The sequence below is a fragment of the Musca vetustissima genome, unplaced genomic scaffold, assembly GCF_032173495.1.
Source record: "Musca vetustissima isolate MV318-11 ecotype Yass unplaced genomic scaffold, APGP_CSIRO_Mvet_v1 utg2699, whole genome shotgun sequence".
Classification (NCBI taxonomy): Eukaryota; Metazoa; Arthropoda; class Insecta; order Diptera; family Muscidae; genus Musca; species Musca vetustissima.
Window position 1 is genome coordinate 123,801 of NW_026873446.1, and position 23,598 is coordinate 147,398.

The following is a 23,598-nucleotide window of genomic DNA, read 5'->3' on the forward strand; positions in this document are numbered from 1 at the left end:
GAAAAACGCGTTTAAAGCCCTTCAGCCGTCATTTGATGCTAACTTGAGATTTTCACTTGAAATTTTGTAGGGACATTCTTGAATTAGTGTAGATTCTAATTAAATCAAAAAATGTTTTGACCCCGAGAATGGGGGATCCCCTTAAAACAGCAATAAAATATTTATATTAAGCTTAAAGTATGTCATATGTCTATTCATTGTAAATGTTACATATGTACCTATTAGTTAAAATTTATAAGAAACCAAAAATTATAAAATAAAAAAATTTATGACGCTTGAAAGAAAAAAAGTGTTCAAAGGTGCCCCCTCTCCCCTAATCTAAATACCAAAAGAGATTTTTACACCAACTATTCAACAAAAATGTTGGTTCCCAAAGACCAACAAATTGCTGTTTCACGTTTTCATCGATATTTATATCCGACCCATAAAACCTATATATACGAACACTAATAAATTTTGAATAAATTGAATTATACAGAACTCGAAAGTTAGATTTATTATGGGAGACAGATCCGAATCGCCAAATTTTTAAACGGTCTTTTGAGATAATAAACTCGATTTTTGTACCGGTTTTATTCAGCCGATTAAACGTTTTTGTGTAGCATTTAATATTGGACCTTCCATGGAATAAATTGTTTGCCAATAATAAATTTTACAATTCGAATCCTTTGAAAAATGACACAACAATACATTTATAATTTACATACGGATCCAGTAGACTATTGAACAGACAATTTCATTCGTGTGTTTAGAAATGTTGTTAGCTTTCAAATAACATGGATATACGTTTTTTTTATATAAAATCCGGTTAGGCGAAGAAACTATTTACACACCAAAATCATAGATTGCCACATCGCAATGCTAAACTACAGTCCGATCGATTGAAAATATATGTCTGTTACCATCTAAATACCTATAAAGGGGTTGATGAGGGGATGAGAATACCTGTAGAGTACAACAAATTGGTCGTATAGTCGTACTGCAAAAGGCACCTTCTGAGAACCCACAATTTTAACAAGAACTCGCGGTTGTGCCTAAAAATGTTCCTATGTTAAACATTTTATGGGAAAAAGCCAAATATACTGCCACTTCTGGAATATGCGCTTTTGGACATTGAAAGTACCGCTACGTCAAGCCGAAGGACTATTTTAAAATTTTACTTCCAAGATATATAATACATTTTAAAAATTCAAAATGGAATTTGCAGCTATTTCGATTGGAAAATGCGTCAAGGGCCTCAATCATAGTTTTGGTTTTCAATCTGGCATCTCGGTTTCTCAAGCGAATGTAAAATGTCCTTGAAAAAAAAAAACGATTCAATATTGGTGTATGTTTTGACGTACGTCCTATATATGAAACATGAACCTATTTCACCGTTTTAGAATCCAAAATTCCAAATGAAGGCCAATTCGGCCGGACATCGACATACACACATATAAGTTTACTTACATGAATATAGAATCTGGGTTTTTAAATATGACTCCCACATTCTGGATATCGTCAGCTAAAATGCAAAAAGGCGTAACTAACAAAAAATTGAAAAATGACTTTTTGAATGAATATTGTGAATGTCAATAAACTACATGTGTTGACAAAGTTTTACACGTCTGCGGTCAAAAAAGGAGCTTGTATTAACAAAAAACAAAAAGACGTAACTACAAGTGGGTTTATTAAATAAATGCAAAAAGGCGTAAATAACCAAAAAAAAAATTCACGTTTTTACTAAATTGTTATGACTGCCATTAAACTAAATAACTAAATTTGTTAAAAAATGATAGTCTATTATTCGTCATATGCAATATCACCCTGGCGGGCATACTTTTTCAGTTCACATGACATGTTTATAGTTTTCATTCAAAACAGTTTTTTGCTTCTCCTACACAATTATGATTTTGTTAGTTACGCCTTTTTGCATTTTAGCTAACGATATTCAATTGAATTTTAATTTAATCTCTTCCAATGTTATATTGTCATTTGGATTTCGCTCATCAAGTGTGCCGCAGGAAATTATTTTTTCGGTCCCGTCTTACTTTGACAAAAACAAGTATATAAATATGCATCGGCACGTATGTATGGGTTGACGTTGTGACACATATGTCAAAAGCCAATAATTGTGAGAAAGGTATGGTTAAATAACAATATATATTTTTTTTTAATTCCACAGTACTTCCGCTTTGGAAAAAAAAAATATATATATATATATATATACCAATTGAATCTTAATAACCATTTCCAAAACTATATATACATATATATGGTTTTTGTATCGACACAAAATGCAAATGCATTACACGTTTCCGAACATTCTTCTCAATTAAATTAACAAGCCTAGAGTGTAGTACAAACAAGCCGACAACATTCACAATAACAATATTAAACATATTATCGGTTCCTTGGCAAAACATTCCGAATATTAATTGAGAAACGTGCGGTTGTAGTGAATTGGACGTATTGGCTTAAGAGAACTGAAAATATTGAATGCGTTTTGCTAACTGGCAACGTGTCAGCATTTTCCATTTGTGACCATAACAAAAGACTAAGGAATAAAAGTGGATTACAGTTTGCATAAGGAGTTTAACATTTTGAAAGATACTTATTTTAATTGATTTAAAGTGTATATAAGATTGGTTTTATCAATATACCTAAGTGTGTATACAAAATACATTCATAGACAAAAATCGAAGAAATGGCATGTGTTATAAATTAAAAAAAAAAATGTAAATACAGCGTTCAATTGGCATGAGTCAACCATCTACCGCACTCAAAATATCCTTATATGGTGGCTATTTAAAAATATGCACCTACACTAAGAATTGCATATCCCTATGATTTTGTCCCACTTGCATATTGTTAGTCAGGTTGGAAAATTCATCATATTCCACAGATTCCTGGAATAGTAATATTCGTCCGTCCACCCCGAGGATGAGCTTTTGCTCAACAATTTTATCATTGCACTAGAAACATTCCCGCACTATTTCAGTCAACAACTATAAGCATGACCCGAACTGGCTTACCAGATGGCTGAAACCCTTTCATCTTTCTTCTACATATAATTTGCTGACTCTTACGTGTGTGTTGAAGACCATCCACATGACTATTTTATTTTATCATTTTATTATATTTTTTGACACTGGACCCAAACATAAATATGATTTTGATGCAGCATCCTTACTTTGGGCGTGTGTTTACATAATTATTGCTAAAAGTTTCCCTCTGCCGTTATTAATGGTATTTTGTAGGTATGTTTACTTTTTAAATTAATTAACGTAAAAATAATAATAAAAAAATACATTAATGACATAGTGCAGTAAAATATATTTACGTTTATTTTCTAAAATTTTCACAAAATATTATGGCAAATTCCCTATAGAGTGACACACTAATAATGCGTATGAGTGCGTGTTGTTTTTTTTTAACAAAGTAAATCTTTTTTCATTAACATAAGGCATAATTGTATTTGATTCTCACTAAAGTGTGTAAACACACACACACACACAAACCCTCATTTTCTTCCCATGATAATCTTGACTAAGTGGAATTTTATGTTGAGACTTTGGTAATTTAAGAGGAATATTATATAGAAGTATATGCACACACACATACGCAAATAGCATTTGTGGTAAATGCTTTAATATTTTATATAAAAAGCTTTTTAATTTTTTATGTCATTGTGAATAGGGGAAAAATAGGTGTAATCTCCAGAAAGTGAAATCAAATCAACATAACTATCTATCAAACCTCAATTTCAGAGGCGCAATTTAAAACATATCAAACTAACAGTCAAAATTATGTAACGATTGATTATTCGGGCGACGCACATTGGTTTAGAATACCCTGTTTTCCTGGATTAATTAAAAAATAAAATTTTAAGTATCGTTAAAATTTTTTGCACCCTGTTACAGCATATAAAATTCTACATCACTTGTCGTTAAAATAAATGTCAAAAGTGGTCTGGTGTTTTGTAGGGAAACTTCAAAGTCAAACTTCATAAAAATTTTTGTGCCAAAAAAGACTGAAAAAAGTGAAAACGTTCCCGTAGAAAATTTTATTTATTTTAAAAGTTAAACATTCTTCAATGGAACCATGAAGTTCAGGTTATTTTGCAAATACTTCGTTAACATTTGAGTATCAAATTGTGTTTGGAAGTGATTTAAATGTAGTTATTTATATTGAAAATTCAAAAAAAAAAAAAAATAATAATAATAATATTTTTATATTTTAAATTGATAAATAGTTAGTATTCGTCCACATTCGTGTCATAATTTTTAGATTATATTAAAGAGGACATAAATCTGTGTTATTTTGCAAAATTTTACGCTGCCCTTTTTTGCCTTTTAGAAGCCATGCATTGTTTAATACAAGTGTTGCAGCAGTCAAATTAGCTAAAAGTCACATTGATCCCGCGACTGGCGCTGTTGTTGTGTTTTCTTGTTTTTTCATATTATTTTTTCTAGTAATTTGTGCTCTTCTTTTCCGTATATTATTGTTGTTATTTTTGTTTCTTGTGATAATATTCTTCATTACAATAATATTTTGTTTTTGTTTATTTAATTAATATTCTTTGTTTTTACAAATAGTGATTGTGTTCTGCAGTTTCAAGTAATCGGGCAAAAGTAATTTTTGAAAGGGTTTTTATATTAGCATTTTTTATAGATACAAGTTCGAACGTTGTTTTTTATAATCGTCGAAGCTTATGATGAATTCCAGCGCTCAAACAATGAATGACAAGATGACATCTTTAGCTGAAGAAATCAAAAGACGCACAAAAAAGCTAAAAAAAGCTGCCGAAATAAAAAATAGATAATAATTTAATAAAAAATACACGTGTTGGTTATTGCTGTATCCAGTGGCCATGAGATTAATAATGAAAAAATTCAAATATATACACACAATACAGGTCGACTTTTTGTTGAAACGTATCCTTGGTATAATATGCCTACCACTTTGCACAAGTTTTTTATTCACGGACCCGAAATTGTGTCCAACGCACTCATACATATTGAGCAGTTATCAGAAGTTGGTGATGCTGCGGGTAGAGATGGCCTGTAGGAAACAGTGACGTAAACGACATACATTTCCGACGTATAATACATACGTCAGAAACGACGGAAACCCACTTAAAACCATTAGGTTTTTGATAAAATAGCTATTTACATTTATCGATCTGGAAATAACGTATGCTTTACTCAAATCCATACAGAATTTCAAAATTTTGTTCACAAAAAAGTTCAGAATTTTTTATCAGTTCTAGTAAAGAATAGTCAGATATACAGTGAAAATAATATATGTTCTTGAAAATTACTATATATAGTGATAATATTGAAATAAATGACGTTTACTACATTTTATACAGGTATATGACGTTTTCGACGTTTAAACCTTTTTGACAGTCGAAAACCTGAAAATTCATCATACGGACCATCCCTGGCTGCGGATGATGATGTGGATGATTAACATTAAGATGTATAAAATTCAATGTTTAAGTTCTCATATTGTACTCCTTGCACTATGTACCTACACTGATATTTGGCATTACTTAATAAAATTATACTCAAATATACTTAGAAAAGATTTTTTTAACTTGCTTTAATGGTATTAACTGAAAAATAAAGAAAAATTATCTTAACATAGCTTCCCAGATTTGATCCAAGAAAACATGCTACTCTAACCCACTGTGCGACGTTTATGAATTTTAAGGTCCAATTACCAAAGACACGACATTGCTACCAATGTTCTGAATTGGAGAAACCCTTTGTATATATAGATCATACTTCCATATCTTAGTGAAGGAAATACAAATTTGGAACATACATTTTGGTTGACTTTACAAAATAACTCTCAAGACAGCATATGTGGTACGACCAGTCCATCAGTATTGCTAATAAAAATTCTTACAGAATGGTGTAGCTTAAAATCGTTTCCCTTTTATCTATGAATATTTTAACGATTTAAAAATGTGTTTATATATATACTGCATACCTACCACTCTTCAAATGGAAATCAATTGCGGCCAAGGAATTTCACTTTATAACTAACACTTCACACTTAAATACATGTTTATATCATAAAAATTGGTCATTAAATAGATCTATTGCCGAAATTTTGATTAATCTTATAAAAATTCTTTTTAAACATTAGATAAGATCACACAGACCACATTCTTTATGGGCTCATAAAAAGACCGATTTGATTTTATTTCAAATTTTATATCATAAAATTAACAACAATTCATGGAAAATTTATTCAAGCAAAAAAAAAAAATTATACCATTTCGTTTTTTTTTTGTGTGTTTTTTTTATTTTAATTTCAATTTTTTTAATATGTTAGTATGAACACATTTTTTCACTAGTATATCCGGAAGAAATCGCATAAACAAGAAAAAACGACGAAATGAAAAAAAGAAAACCTCATAAACTCATCATTAAACGTCAATCGCCACCGACGCATGCACTAGTCGTTTGCGGTATTTGATCATTAAAATTTTGATTTTCTTCCAGGCAATCACAAATTATTTGATTACTTTTCACAGCGACTAACTTGCAACAGTTTTTTTTTCTATTCCACCTCGTTTTGTTTAAATGCTGATTGATGTCTTTGCCAAAACAACCGAGGCGGGAATTTTACTAGCGCGACTGACTGCTTACCAAAAATGCCAATAAACAACTAACTAACATCGCCGAACGGCAAGCAAAGCCTCTTGAAAAGAGAAAATAAACGAGAAAATAGTCTAAAGAAAATATTCATTCTACCGCGTAATGCATTCATTCATACATTCGTTGATATCTACAGCTCGCCCTGACAGGGTGGAGAGATGTTGTCGTTTGGGTCGTTATCGGCGTTTATGTGTTGTGTGTAGTATTGTATTATTATTATTATTATCAGTGCGTAATTTGCCAATATACCTTCCGTTTGTAATTAGAAGGCAGAGTGGGGAAGAGCATTTAGGCAAATAAAACGTATGTCTGTATACATCTATGTAAACGAGGAATTAACAGCAAGATGAAGTTGTGAGGATAACAGCAACAACGACGACGGCAGCAACAATTGTTTGCCTCTGGAATTTACAGAATCTTTGGTATCTGAAGCCACAATCATACAAACACCAGCATCCCTTTCATGTAATTGAATTTGAATCTCACAGGCAAGGACTAAAAGAATAAACACAGGCCATATCAGTCAAACATTTGTCATATCAAGTAAATAAAATCGGAGTAATGGTATGATGACAAACCCTTAAGGAATCTCTGGTAATTCGACTGCGTGTTTGTGTAGAACAAGTAAAGAAATTTCATTCTGTGTTCTTTATTACCATTGTTTGACTGTATTTTCCAAATTTATAACTTTTCATGGTACCAGACATAAAATCATATGATGGCTTTATTATGTGTTCGCAAAAAAAAAGAAAAACAATCATTTAAACGCATTGTTAATTGCCATATACAGAGTGAGTACCCAGTTAACAAATTTTGTCGAACTTTTGTGCAAATTTTGCGATTCAAATGCTGGCAGTAACAAATTTTATGTGAGTTAATTTTTTTGTGGAATGGCAAATTTTGGAGTGTTCTGAGATATGATTTAAGTTGTGGATTTAAAACTTAGACAATATTTTTTTACTCCTCAGCGCTTAAGGGATTTATCACCAAAATTGTGGATTTTTGTTTGGAAATGGGGATTACCTTTTTTGGTTTGGAGGAGGATTGATCTTGGGATATGATTTTGAGGATTAAAGAAAATTGCAGACTGAATCCTTATCGCTTAAAAATTAAAACGATATGTTGGAATTATTTACGAAATGTGTTGTTCCAATTGAAAGTATAAATCTTAAAGGAGAAAAGTTCTTTCCGGGTAACTTTCTTCACGGATCTGATAACAAAAAATTATCACAAATCAGTGATTTGACCAATCATCAAAATAGCAATTCCAATTAATTTTTTGGGATATACTGGGGATAAAATATCTTCATTTATGTTATTTAACTTACGCATGTGTTACAGTGTACAAGATTGAATTTAAAATCTCTCCTTTAAATTTGTACAGGGTTTAGATATTGACCCCGTATATTTCGAAGTATTCAGGATCATGCGATATCACAACGTAGGATTATTCACTGCGGGGTTAAATAAATGGTCTGTTCCCGTACTGCAAGAATGTACTCGATTTTACTATTTTCTTCGATATCATAAAGGAAAAATTCGTTATCGTAGTAAAAACTAATAAATTCTTGCAGTACGGGAACAGACCAAAAGTTTTACGGACCACCCTATCCAAATAAAGAGTCATCGATAATTGATCTCAACGGATGAACCACTTAAGATTATTCGCAATCAAACATTGATATATCTTCTAAAATTTGATGTTGTTTCAACTATTACCTTTCCAATTGCCATGTCCATGTATATTTGTAAACAATGCACAGGTTATATTTTCCGAATGAGTTGAAATTTATTTTATTTAGACCAATGACCCACCTATACCTCCCATACATATTTTCGTTTGATTGTGTGGATTATTCCATTGAGATGCATTTTTGCACGTCGCGCTTATTTTAAAGACAGTGGGATTTGTATTTAAAGAAATCTTTGTCTCAGAAATTTTCCATCTATACAATATCTATAGTGTGGCCCTGAACACGTCTACCAATCTTTTATACATATGTAACCGGCCCTATATATAGAAGGGCGTAGGAAATGGATCTGCCAACAAAATATTTTCAATTTATATAAAAGTAGACTATCTGTAGCAACATGTATCAATACAATACCCCACAGACTTGTTATTTGTTTTCCATTGAACTAAAAAATCGATAATTTCATATTGTTTGCTTTGAAAATAAACAGGTGTACGAGTATACTTATTATTTCATCTTTTTCTTAATTGACATTTCATATGAACTAAACAGCAGCAATTATCTATTTACTATTTTCAGTATTGCAGTATTGATTGTTGTTCCGGAAGCAAAATATCTTCGGAATAATTATTAAAAATACACAGAGAAAGTTGGGTGTTTATGGTATCTTTCGTGGAAAATGTAATGAAAATGAAAACTAGTTGGCTAGTATAGAGAAATAATTCTTTATATTGCAACAGGTGTGAATTAAGCAGAAATAAGCATAATTAAATTAATAAATTAATATTGCCATTGCCACTAACATCAATTGACTGCGTTATATGCCATAATGTGGTTTATTGTTATTCGCTTTATATTATTCGTTTAAGTGTTTATATTGGGTATTTTTATACTGTTTACCTATAGGCGTTTAATTTATTTAACATTATCATTATTAGTTTTTTTTTCTTAATTGTAATAGTCATTACAATACTATTTGACAGCTACATATGTGAAAACATGTGATACACACATTCACATATAATGATGTAAACACGTTCATGTATACAGTGTAGCTCAGTTCTTTTCTTTGTTAATTCCCCACTACTCGTAGGTTAATTTGGTATTCGCTACACCATTTAGCAAATGTCAACAACACAGTGAAATATTGCTATCGTTCTATAATGATGAGACTAATTTATATCTGCTATTACAAATTCTAACCAGTGAATCTAACCGTATGATAGACTACATTAGTGTATAGAAGGTCAACCAAATAAAAGTCACTCCCCTTCTTGTATTTTTATGCTTCTGGATATATTAGGCATTATGGATTTCCATGCCCTTCACCATAAGGTGGAGTATATATAAAATTTGTCTTTACAGCACCTTGATATAATCATAAATTATATATTTTTTGATCGTGTTGGTTTAGACATGTCTCTTCATTCAATTTAATTTTTAATTTTACATTTTGGTTTTACAAATAATAATGTTAATTATAAATATCGGTCCCCGTTTTGGTATGGCACTCACATAACCTTAATATATACGTCGTTTTCGGTATGTTCAAGTTCCAAGCCCAAACTGAATATGTGTAGATTGGTATTTCATTTTATTTTCTTAATCAATTTTAGGTATATTGAATGTCCACCTCACTGTGGATGCTATAAAAACTACGGTCCAGTCTCACTTAACGACGTATTGACTAGTTGACCATAAGTACCAGATGGTGTTGGGACTCGACTTGAGTTTTCTAAAAAAAATTATGAGTTGGGATTAAGTCGGATATTCAAAGCCCATGATGTAAAACTCTTTTTTGGGGAAGTACTGATAGAGATCGTTATTCTTTATCTTTGTAATAAATCGAAGTTTGGTATTATATTATAGTTCGAACCAGCCAGTCAGTTAGAAAAATGAACATTTCTAAATTAACTGCAAAGTGTATTAAACTGCAGTTTTGAAGAAGCTTAATTTGTAAAAAAAAATCAATACTATTTTAATTATAAGAGCACCTCTTGCAAAATCCAATGTTGTGTTGATCTCTGGGCCACTGTACAGCATACAGTTTAACAAAAAAATTGTTTACAAAATCAAAAGAAGAGGGAGAATACGAAATATTTACATGGAAACACTAAACGACACAGAACAACTCTTTCGAATAAGTTATCTAATAAAACTGTGAACATCACATATTTTCTGAGGGGTAGTGTTGTTGTTTACAAACACGACAACAACAAAATTGTTTACTCTATACATTTACATTGGCAACTATCACAACGGCTAGAATCCGGTGGTGTCTACTCCCCACTTTTTTCGCTACTTGCCTATTTTATTATTACCATTCGACGTTAAAAGTGTGTTGGCAACTGTTCGCCAATCTCATTATCTGCCATGGTTTTTTTTTTTGTTCGTATTTGCATTATATCTCTCATTCAGTTTTTTTTTTTCATCTGTCTTTGATTCTGTATTCAGTTTTATCGCAGAGGATAGCAGGAGTCGGTTTATGGTTTTTGATCTTTATCTCAATGAAGTCAAGTGGCGGCCTTGGTTTCGCTATATGGCTTCCACACCCACTCTCAAGCCAGCGCCACTGTCCCCCACATTGGGTGTTAATAGGAAAAATACATAATTAAATCGGATTAAAATTGTATTTGGGTGATTCTTGTGCACATATTTGATGTCTTAATTTCTATTTGTTTTTGTTGTTTTATTGCTTTTGTTTCCACACAACGAATCCCTTTAATTGTGCGACTTTTATTTATGTGCGTGTATGTGCATATGTACATTTATTTATTTATTTGTTTTTGGTTTTCATTCTTTAATTTTAGATTGTGTGCATAAATTTTTAATCGGATGTTATAAAGTGTTTCAACTTATTGGTCATATTCTAGGTTCTCTTAAATAGAATTGAAAACATGGCATTTGTTTATAGCGATATTTTATGCCTACATTAAAAATATTAAGGCGATTACATGGCATTAATATGTTCGAATGTGAAATTGGAAAACGAAAATAAAAAGCAATTTGAATTTATGATTTCCCTGACATGGATAGTATTAAGCGTTTTAAAATAGGTCAACTAATTGTTTGGGATTTTTTAAAATTAAATTGAAGAATTCAACATTAGGGTGTCCGAAAAAAATCCACTTATTGTGTCATGGACAGAGCAAAATGTATATGTGACTTTTGTCATGTCCTCTGTTTGATTAAATCGTTATTGAGAACGCAATATTTAATATTGAACATCTATATAAGTGTAGTTTTTTAAAATGATATTTTTCAATAAATATTTTATTTATAATTCTGGCTTATACTTGTGGTTTTCTACACCCTCCTCCATAAGGTGAAATCTATATTAGATTTGTCATTCCGTTTGCAACACTTCGAAATATTCACCAGAGACCCCATAAGGTACATATATATTCTTGAACAGAATAAAATTCTATGTCGATTTATGATTGTCCAACTGTCTGTAACTCTGTTGAAATCACGATAGAGATCGCATAAATTACGTTAGACATTGCTAGTAGGTACTTCTAGGATGTTTGGTATTGAAAATAACATATATTGGTCCACGTTTTGTTATAGCCCCAAATATTCAATATTTTGGGGATTTTAGACACATTTTCTAACCGAATTGCTATATTTTGGCATTAAATTAATCAATTAAAATTGTCATTACCACTGCACTTAATGGACTGCGTTATATATCGTAATCTGGGTTATTGTTATTCACTTTATATTATTCGTTTAAGTGTTTATATTGAGCATTTTTATATTGCTTACCTATCGATGTTTAATTTGGGATTTTGGGTTTTCATGGTATGTCCGCACCAAAATTATTAATATTCCCCCAAGTTTCAGGGTAGCCACAATACAACGGTATTTATATTGCCACGAAAACCAAGTGTATTTTGGGGATTTTGAACACGTTTTTCACCGAATTGCTGTAATTTGGTATTTTGTATTCTCATTGGCTGTCAAATCTCACTACCAAAAAATAGCAATATTGATCTCCGTTTTATATAACGGTAGACCCTCTATTAGAACTTTTGAGAATTTCAATCATCTTACCCCTATTTCCGGTATGATTTTAATACCCGCCTTATGGTGAACTATTTGATATTTTTGGAAGAAAAATTTCCTTTTACCTTGATATTTTTGATGGTCGATTTTTTTATTAATACATTTGAAGGACTTGTGCAGGGTATTTGTGGAAGTGCTATATATCTATATATGAACAGGCATTTTTTTCATGTATATCGGACTTAGTGATAACGATATACTCATTATATGTATATGGGACAAAATACAGTAAACATCTTAGGGTCACCTCTTGCACCCAATGTGGTGTAGGCTATCATATAGTTCGACATATTTATTTGTATTTGTTGCTTATATATTTTCCAACCAAAACAAGCCAAATATTAAAAAATAATGTTTTTTTTTTAATAGTAATTAACTTCATTAAGATGACAGGCATATATTTTAGAAGTTTTCGAACATAAAAACACATAATTAATAGTATAACGATAATTGATTGTAAATGGTTTCTTTGGTAAGTGGTTTCATTGATCAATTATGTATTTTAAAGCCATTGGGTATTTTCATCATAAGTTGAAAATGTAATTGACTAAAAAGTTTTGACTTTTATTGTTAACAGTGTCAAGAGAAATATGAAAATTCATTTCATTGCTGACGTGCATGGTATAATAATATAAGGTATAAGCAAGTGTTGTTGTAAACAAATGATACAACAAACGTATGAAAATTTTTTGTTGTAAGAAATATTTGTTTCATTGAAAATGCAAACATATGACACAAATCATCGAAACAAACTACTTATTTTAAAAATGTAATATTTTTGAATCCTCAAAATAAAATTGAAAAACATGAATGAAAATCTATCAAATTTATATTTCTATCGCTTCCACATATTTCCTCCGATTGAGCCATTGCCAGTTATATGTGTAACACATGTGAAAATTCTGGAAATTGCGAATTATTCCATGTAGAAAGATTTTATTCTTTAAACTTTCCCAGCAGGCAGATTGAGTAATTTCAGTATGGGAGGACATTTAATAAAGAAAAATGTCTAATTTTATGCTACCAAATTTTCCTCTTGGGCCATTTGTATAAACATAATTTGTCATATACATATTGACATGAGTATTACGTTGGAATTAAATCAGCTGGGTTTTGCAGTTACCATTTATAATTAATTGTACCATGGTTGACGTGGAATACTTTTTTTAAAAATTAATATGTACGCGTCTGTGTATTGTTTTTATAATTTAAACATTACTTAATAATACTAGAATTTCTTCCAAATTCTTTGTAGTATCAAATACGATTTCTATTTTTATTTGGCTTTAATATGTTGTACAGTAACTTCCCAATACACAAAGAGAAAAAAGAAAAAACAATAACCCTACAAAACCAACAACATTTTGTTTACGTTTATTAGTAACAACACCCTTTATTTTATTTGCTACCATTAAAATTATATTACACCGATCAGGTCACACCCGTTTAATCTTTCGTCGGTGACGTTATTGAATCTCTATACTTTGTTTGTTTCGTCGATGTGGTTGTTGGTGTTGTCAGTCGCTGTGAATACGATACGATGATAATTGACTAAGATTAGATTCAATTAAGGGTGTGGGTTCTGTTGCCACCATAGCTCAAAGACCTAAATGCTGATAATTAATAAAAACAAAAACAACAAAAGGCAAACTGCAGAATAATCAAATTGTTATCACAATCAAATTTACACCTAACTATGTTTTATGTTCTATTGTTATTAATAATATAATATATTTTTATTCAGTAAAATCGAATATCATATTTGTATACAGATAATGACCAGATATTTACAATTATCAAGCGATTTTATTAATTATTAAATTGTATACGATATTGTTTTATTCATAATATTTATCCAAAATATAATATGATCAATTAGTAAATCTATCTAACACAATGATCTGTATATGAATTACATTTTCAATGATATATTGGCACGAAAACCAAGTGACTTCAAAATTTGTGCCCAAAATATAAAATTACAGTCCAAAGACCCAAAAATGCCAAATTTGGGAAGATATCGTTATATGGTGGGCTAGCCTCTCAGAGGATGAAAAACACCTCATTGACTCATGTTCTAACTTAGGCCCATACCGAGTACCGACCATATTTAATTAAATTATCTATGAAGCTCCTTCTCCTTAGCTTAAGTTATTATTTCCTAAATTGTGACTAAGTTATGTTTCCATAACTATGCCACCGCATATTGTTTCCAAGACTAGTTTCAGAAATTCCAAATGATTTTTTTCCAATGGAAATAGATGCGCAAAGCATCGGTTGAGGACCCTAAGGACATAATTCATGAGGTTATTAGGGGCATATATCAGCAGCGTTACGATTTATTAAATACATTTTTTATCAATTACTTCTTATTGAAAAACTCTGTATGATTCCATAATATAACATGAATTTCCACGCAGTTGTTATAATTTTAAGAAAACAAAAACTTCATCGAGTGAATTAATGTAAAAAACACACACACACACAACAATTGGACAAATAATCCGGAATCCATAAATGCATTCCTATATGTATGTTACTGCCATTGTACCATTATATACTAATAGAGGTATAGCAATTTCAATTGTATTTAAAAACAGGTTGAACTATCCATGGAAACCAATTAAAATGAGTTCGATGAAAAAAATTCATGATCTATTCGATGGACAACATGCAGTGAGCTAAAAAGAAATTCTGCTGAAAAATATATTTTTAAATTGAAAACAAAAACTGTCTTTATTAAAATATTGCAAATGAAAATAAACTCAATACCAATATGATGTGCAGCAATAGATGGTGTATATTTTTTATGTTTATTATATGATGATATGTGACATATGTGATTTGTTCTTTAATAGTAAACTCTATCGATGTGTAACAAATTGGTAGAAATAAAGTAGCTGTTTCTTATGTCTTGTTTTTGTACTATTCCCCGTAAAATCATCCCAAATTGAGTTTCGAATAAGGATAGGCTGAAAGCAAATGAAAGAAAATTATAGAGAAATATTATTTGTTTTAAGTTTAAGTCTTGCCAGTATTTAGATAAAGTTTACAACATAAACTAATAAATATAACACAAATAAAGAATAAAAATAAAGTACGACTATGTTTACATTAATGGTTTTAAATGAACATTTGTATACAATGCAAATGTATATTTAGTTTAAGACATGTTTACATAGTGACATCTAGTGAACATGAAGTAGAGTTAATTTGAAACCCGGTATATAGAAGTAAAGCTTTGTGTTGGCAACGTGGCAAACCTTTGGATTACTTTTAAAATAAGCTTAAATAGTGTAGGATAGCATTTTTGATAACATAGTTTTAGGCTGATTTTATAAACAAGAGTTGTCAACATTAATGGGCAGAATCGTTAAACAATAATGTCAAGCATAGATGTCAGCTATGGATTACCAAGTAGGGATCTCAAGATCCAACTATAATAATTTGAAGTTGGCAACATCAGGTACACTCGTATGCTTGTATTTTACGTTCAGTCATAAACACTTCTCGACCTGATTTCTGCGGTCCTTAACCCTTTGTGACCTATTATTTTTTAATAGAATGATTCTCTCGGTAATTATGGAACATTATCCATAAAAAGTTAAATTCGGGATTATTCTGTAGAAATATTTGTAATCGACATTATAAATGCAGAAATAAAATAATCGAAATATTAATCGATATAAAACTGAAGAATAAACCGAGCCCATTACTAAATGATGAATTCTTAAAAAAGTAGATTTTTTATGCTTTGCTGATCCCTTGATCGTCGTCTTAAGTGATTTCGCTCTGAGAGTTAAAACACATCCAAAGAGAACAGTAACGAAAAATAATTAGAATTTAAACAAATTAATTAATTCCATAAAAATCGATATAAAAGTTGTCAATTCTAATACTACGATAGGAGAACCCATTTTTTGTTTTCAGTATCTTAAAGATTTATATTTTTGGTTGCTAGTTTTCGGAGTACTGGCACGATTGGTCAGATTCTGGAACACAATGAATAAATGGATATATCAAAATAAGCATATTGTGCTCACAAATTGTCAATGCAATTCGAACGAGCCACGATGACATCACTTCAAATATTTGTTTAATTTTAGCTTAGAGCAATTTTAGACTACTAAATCCACTTGATTTAAAATGTCAATTCCATAGCGTATGCGTCACCTTAACATGTTCACAAATCCAGTCGATTATATTTGAGCCATCATAAAGGTCGTTTACATTTAATCGGATTTGGTTAACCCAGTGGGTTTAAATTTTCAATTCCTTTGAATATATGCCAAATAAATCCTCATAAAGTAGGTTGACCCGGTAAAAAGTTCTAATGTAAATGCCGTAATACCCTATGGAATTGACATTTGAGATAGAGTAGATTTCGTAAATTTAAGCATATTTTTAGAATAACAATTTTAAAAAAGTTAGTCCGAACATTTTATTTGTTTAGCATACCTTAAGGCTTTCAATCTGAAATTCTCAAAATCCAATATTTAAATCGTTTTCAAACATCTTTTCCATTGGAATACAAATATATTAACAACAACACTCGTCATAATGTCATGTTTTTACTTTAACATTGTTGTTCGAAGTTGACATTTTAAATGATCGGAATAACAACAATAGCATATTGTTGTTGTATTGAAAATTCAACGGATGATGTCAAATCCATGACAATTTAATGGACATTAAATTGTTCATATAAATCTTGAGCTGAGAATGAAACACACAAAATAACTTTAACAAGACAAATTTAGACACAAAGAAACAACAGAGAAATAAGTATTTAGACACGCACAACTAACAGCTAACACAGAACACAGAACACACATACATCGAAACACGACCATATCTACCAATGCAATGTTATATTTGACAAGTAGTATATAAAAAACAACAACAGAAAATATTCCCACACCAAATTTACGAATCTTTACGATTCTATTCAATCATAGCCTCTATATGTATTTGGTCTACAATCGGTATCTTGGCGGCTAGTATATTGCGCTTTGCCACTAAGCTTTGGTAGGCCATAACGGTCGGTATTTTTATGATAGCCATAACCAAGATTTCGACGACCCTGATAATTAGGATTCCAATAACCACTGTATTGACGTAAACCACCATTACCTCCGTAGCCGCCATAACCGCCATTACCACCTAGGATGTTTGTTCCTGTGCCACTGGGATAATAACTTCCACCATTATTCCATCCGGAATTGGGATAGCCAGTAGTGGGATACGAATTTGTGGGGTAATAGCCATTTGTAGGGTAGTAACCATTTGTTGGGTATTTACTACTTGGATAAAATCCATTGCTGGGATAGTAGCCACTATTGGGGGGATAATAACCTGTGGAAGGATAATAACCATTTTGTGGATAATAATTTGGACGATTATTATTGGGATAATAACCATTTCCTCCTCCCAAGAGACCGCCAAGGTTTAGAACTGTTGATGAAAGTAAATTAAGCTATGAAAAAACACTAATATTTTCAGTAGAACATGTTTGACTTACGTTTGGCAGAGGTGGCCGATGTTTGTAAATCCGATGAAGGCTCTGGATCATGGCTAGACTCCAAGGACCAGGATAGGTTAATAAAGGCTATCAAGAGCTGGAGAAATGTAATAGATAATATATACATATTAAAAATAAACTTTTAAACTCTTGTCATGTGTAATGATCAATTTTCTATTAGAAATTATCTACTGGTGTTATTTAGATAGCAGACCTTCTAGGCGACTTATATATATAAAATATCATCCAAAGATCGTACAGAAGGAAGTCTTCTGAAGATATAAACCTTCCTTATATAGATAAAATATACTTTTGGTCTTTTATAAATAAAATGCATTCTACATATACATATATTTGAAAATGTATTCTACGTATAGATAGAATATTTACTCATAGGTTTTCTATAGTTAAAAAGCTTCTAAAGAAAATTATCACCAAAGGTTCTTTAGGTGTGCCATAGATGTAATAACTTAAACATATCTTCGATATAGTGACGAACTTTGAAAAGAGCCCTATAGATAGATACACCGACTAATATTCATATATCATTTATAATTAGAGGCATAATCTATGTCGATTTTAACACGCCCGTTGAAAGCATGGTTTAGTCACCTTTTCCTACCTATCGGTCTGTAATTTGTAGTTATGGGTTCTTACAGGGTGAAAACATATTTGCAAACATTTTTTTATCTAGGTTTTTGGGTGATAATAAAACTCCTATCCCAGTTTAAGTACTTTAATTTTCCTAAAGGTATTTTTCAATCGAATTAGATGTAATTTGTCATTCCCGAATCTGTACTTAAATTATAGTTTCTCAATTGGAAAAAACTTCAACCCATGGAATTTCCAATATATACCCATAAAAATGAAATTTCCATGCGATGTTTCATTCTTTCCGAGAATAAACATTTTTCTTACAGACATTTACAATGGTATAGCCTTCCTAATACAGCCACGACCGATTTTTGGTATTTTAAATGTCCACATCATGTTTCATGGTATATAGATACCATATCCAACAAAATATTTTTCTTTGAACTATGTATGTATTATTTTGTCCGAATTTTGTTTCTTTATCAATCACTTTTATTTCCATCATTAAATATGAGTTATACTGTTTTGCCATTTATTCAAGCGCGTTCTTTATATATTTCACCGATTACACATACTAACCAGAACTTTAAGTAATTTGCTATTCATGTTGTTGGTGTGTTTTTCTTCACTGTGTTTTTTCGTTTTCAAAAATAATTAAATTTTAAAACAATAAGAAAATTTATAAAAAAAAACAACAACGACAATAATAATAGCACCGCAAAGCGTCAAATAAGTTTTAAGAACAAACACTCAAATCCGAAAGAAACACATCCGAAGTTGGAGACGTTTAGAAGAACAATAATACAGATTCCCAGAGTCAAGTTGTATTTATATTTTGTACTTTCCGGATGAGTGGTCGGTTGGTCGGCCGACAACGAACATTTTATTTGTTTGACTTGTTGTAGTTGCTCATAAAATTTTGTTTGACTTTTTCAAGTTAAAATTTCCAATGAATAACTACTCAGAATTAGGAGTTTAAGTACGCACTCTCTCGTTGTCTCTTGTTTTCCTATTGACATGGTCAGGTCAAAAACTGACGTAACCGATGTTAACACCAAATGTGTTAAAATAATATTTGGAAATCATTGTTTTCAAAACCCCACCCGATTTAGATAAGCCATGACCATAGAGCACTTTAAAAAAAATTTTATTTTTAATAACATGAAATTATTTAGAAAATTTTTGTTTATGATTTTTATTAAATTACATTTAAAATTGCATCAAATGGCATAACAATATTGGCAATTATGAATGTTGAAAGCAATTACCCACTACTGCTATAAATTATTCAATGTAGATCTACAACATTTTGTGGAATTTTTATTAAATCTCTTCATAATATTCATGTAAATGGCATAACAATGGTTTCGATGCAGGATATAAATAAGTAGTATTTGTAACATTGCGGGTAATAATGAATAAGCAGTTGTGAATGAACTGAAATTCCGTATTTAACTTGTTTCAATTTGCAGAGGATTTTATTGAACAGGGAAAGAACTGTTTGTGCTATTCACCATACACACCACAATTCCGACGCACGCTGGGTTGAGCGGTAGGCAAAGTGGCGATTAATTCAAACAATGAACTTTAACTTTAATAACCGTTTTTGGTACCGAATGAAAGAAGATAAAATTCTACATCACAAATTGCCAAAATAAAAGTTCTTAGTTGTTTACTTTATTTGTAGTGTGTCTTCAAAGTTCAGTAATTATTATTATTTTTGCGCGCATTGGTTAAAAGTGAAAATTTGCATATTTCCAGTAATAATTTTTTTAATAAAGACTTGTAAAAGTGAAAATTTTATTATGGAGCCGTCTACTTCAGGTGTTTGAGCATATGAAAAATATTTGTTTGTTTAGATAAATGTTTTGGAAATATAAAAAAAAAATAATAAGGAAATTGCTCCAAAATTGAGGTATTTTTGATGTTTGTATTGGATTTCAACTGAATTATCAGTGAAGCTTAGTAAAACTGCTTATATTTTCTTAAAATATGAAGTTTAAGCTTATAAATTCCAGAAAAACTTTTTGCCGATTTGGTGCATTTTTTGACTTATTAAAGAATTGGTAAAATAACCTAGCTATATGAAGAATCTCAGGAAGCCAGAAATAAGGACTCCAAAACACTTTGGGAACACTTTTCCAGTAAATTTAGTCGGGGAAAATACAATAAAAGACGTCTTTAATAGATTTCTTTTAAGTTCAGATCCATTTATTTCGAGCAAGAGGAAGACTTGTAAAAAGAAAATACAGCAAATGTCTCATACGGCTTTGGACTTACTTATCCTTACCCAAAAGGAAAATGATAATGGTGACGAAGATGAAGATTATTTTAACGAATTGTATGATGACTAACAAGTAAATGAATATTATTAAGTAAATTAATTTTATAATTGTTGTGAAGTAAATGATGATTATGAAATTAATAATACTGTTAAAATTAATGAAATGAAGTAAATAAAAAACCGAACAATTATATTTTTTAGTTATTTTTTTCCTGTAATGGTTGTTTGTTTTATTTTTATACTATGGTTTTTGTTTATGAATATTGATCAATAAGATATAATAATATTTTCTAATGTAACTTTTTTTAAATATGTGGAATTATGGAATTTGAAGAAAAAATCGGATTTTAATTTAAAATTTTGGGTATATAAATACAGATAAAATATCTATTAATTTTTATTTTTTTAAAACAATTCTTTTTTCCTAAAAGCACATTAAGTATGCTCTAATTTTTAATTGCATTTCCTAATTTATAATTTTTCTTTGATTAGTTATAGCGAAAATTGTGATATAAGACAACTTTTTGTTTTTCTAATTATGTCTTTTTATGTATTTATGAATATCCATCAATAAAAAATAACAATATTTTAAAATTACGGCTTTCCTGAATTAATCGCCATTTTGCCTACCGCTCAACCCACTGTGCGACGGTATATGTGTTGCAAACATATTATATATGTTTGCAACACATATAAAATTAATTTAAGTAGACCCATAATAACTTTTGGGAATCAAGTGGAATCAGCTTCTGAATAGATTTATGTTTGTCCGCCAGTCTGTCATTTTAGGGGTCTATTAGGAAAATATGAGTTATTGGTCCAATGTTAAAAATCCAAGTGTACTTCATGAATCGAAAAAAAAAACAATAATAAAAATTCAAAAGTCGTGCTCAACTATATGATACCTTTCACCATTTTGAGTATATTCAAAAGATGCTCCTGATATTTTATTGTAACACAATTTTATATACAGTGGCAAGCAAAAGTGTACGAACGTTGGGAAATTTCTCCCTACAACTCCTAGAAAATATTAATATGAGATCCCAATACAAATTTTTCAGGTTTGGTTACTTATCTATTATATTACATTTTTAATATAAAAAATTATATATAAAAATTTAAGAAAACAATTAAAAGTGACTAAAATGCACTTTTGCAAATATGCTAGCCATTTAATCAATAAAAATTATTTGGTTAGATAACCAATTTCTAACAATTTTTAAGGTGTGCTCTTAATCTCTACCTTGTTAAAATTGTAATTTCTCCTAGGGAAATTCATATTTTTCACATTTTCTAGCAAATTGGTTTAAAGGATATTGATACGGTTAATTTTAGTTTCATCAGGCCAAATAAAATGTTTCCAATACTCCGATTTTCAATTTTTGTTTTAACGTTTTTGTTTTATAGTCCTAGTCTACCTAGGACTGTACGAACAACCCAATCACTAACGTGCTTATTTATCACCTTGGCTTCTAATTTTGGTGTTCTAGTCTTAAAAAAGATGTCTTGTATAAATTTAGAGCTCGTCTTTCCATCTAATTCGTGGCCTTCCCCTTCTACCGTCATCCGTAGGCTCATTTTTATATGCCTTTTGAGCTGGGGCTTCTTCATTCATCCGCACAACATGGCCTAGCCACCGTAGTCGCTGCAGCTCAATACGACTGACTATGTCGATGTCTGCGTATAAATTGTTGAGCTCGTGGTTCATTCGACGCAGATCGGCCCGTAGATCTTTCGGAGAATTTTTCTCTCAAACACCCCAAGCGCTGCCTCATCTGCTTGCGCAAGTACCCATGCTTCTGATCCATATAATAGCACGGGTAGTATCAGCGTCTTGTAAAGTGTGAGTTTGGTCTGGCGAGAGGTGGCCTTGTTTCTAAACTGCTTACTTAGACCATAGTAGCATCTGTTGGCCATCACAATCCTTCTCCGAATTTCAAAACTGATATCATTCGTTTTATTTATGGCGGTACCAAGGTATATATAATCTTTGACTACCTCGATGCTGTAGTTCTCAAGTTCCACAGTTGGCCCGAGTCTACTGGACGTCTTGCGCGTTGATACCATCAGCTTGGTCTTCTCGCCGTTTACTGCCAGACCCACTTTGGCAGACTCCTTTTCAATTTGTTCAAAGGTGGCTGTTACCGCTCGCAATGTTCGACCCATTATATCGATGTCATCGGCGTAGGCGAGTAACTGGTGTTGTTTGGTGTACAGAGTGCCATTTCTGTTCACCTTTGCGTTTCGTATGACCTTTTCCAGTAGGATGTTAAAAAGATCACACGACAAACTGTCACCTTGTCTGAATCCTCGTTCGGTAGTGAAGGGCTCCGATAGGTCCTTTCCTACTTTAACGGCTGACCTTGTGCCACTTAAAGTTATCCTGCATAGCCGTATTAATTTTGCAGGAATGCCGAACGCAGACATGGCTTTAAACACCTCTGAACGGATAGGGCTGTCGAATGCGGCTTTATAGTCGACAAATAGGTGATATGTGTCGATGTGTTTTTCGTGGGTCTTTTCCAGGATTTGGCGCAGAGTGAAAATCTGGTCTATGGTCGATTTGCCAGGTCTGAAGCCGCATTGGTATGGTCCGATGATGTCATTGACCATTGGCTTCAATCGTTCACACAGCACACTGGATAGCACTTTATATGCGATGGGAAGGAGACTTATTCCTCTATATTTGGCACATATCGTCTTGTCTCCTTTTTTGTGCACGGGACACAGGATGCTGAGGTTCCAATCATTGGGCATGCATTCATCTAGCCAAATTGTGTTAAT

General features: G+C 31.3%; 1 protein-coding gene across 1 annotated transcript; it reads right to left on the reverse strand.

Moving 5' to 3' along the window:
• Positions 1-17,363: 17,363 nt before the first annotated feature.
• On the reverse strand, positions 17,364-18,033 carry LOC133325202 (prisilkin-39; the record flags this gene model as incomplete). The annotated part of the gene is made up of 2 exons (XM_061533987.1): positions 17,364-17,869; positions 17,937-18,033. Coding segments are annotated over 2 exons (603 nt in total), but the record flags the coding sequence as incomplete, so codon positions are not given.
• Between the last annotated feature and the right edge of the window lie 5,565 nt (positions 18,034-23,598).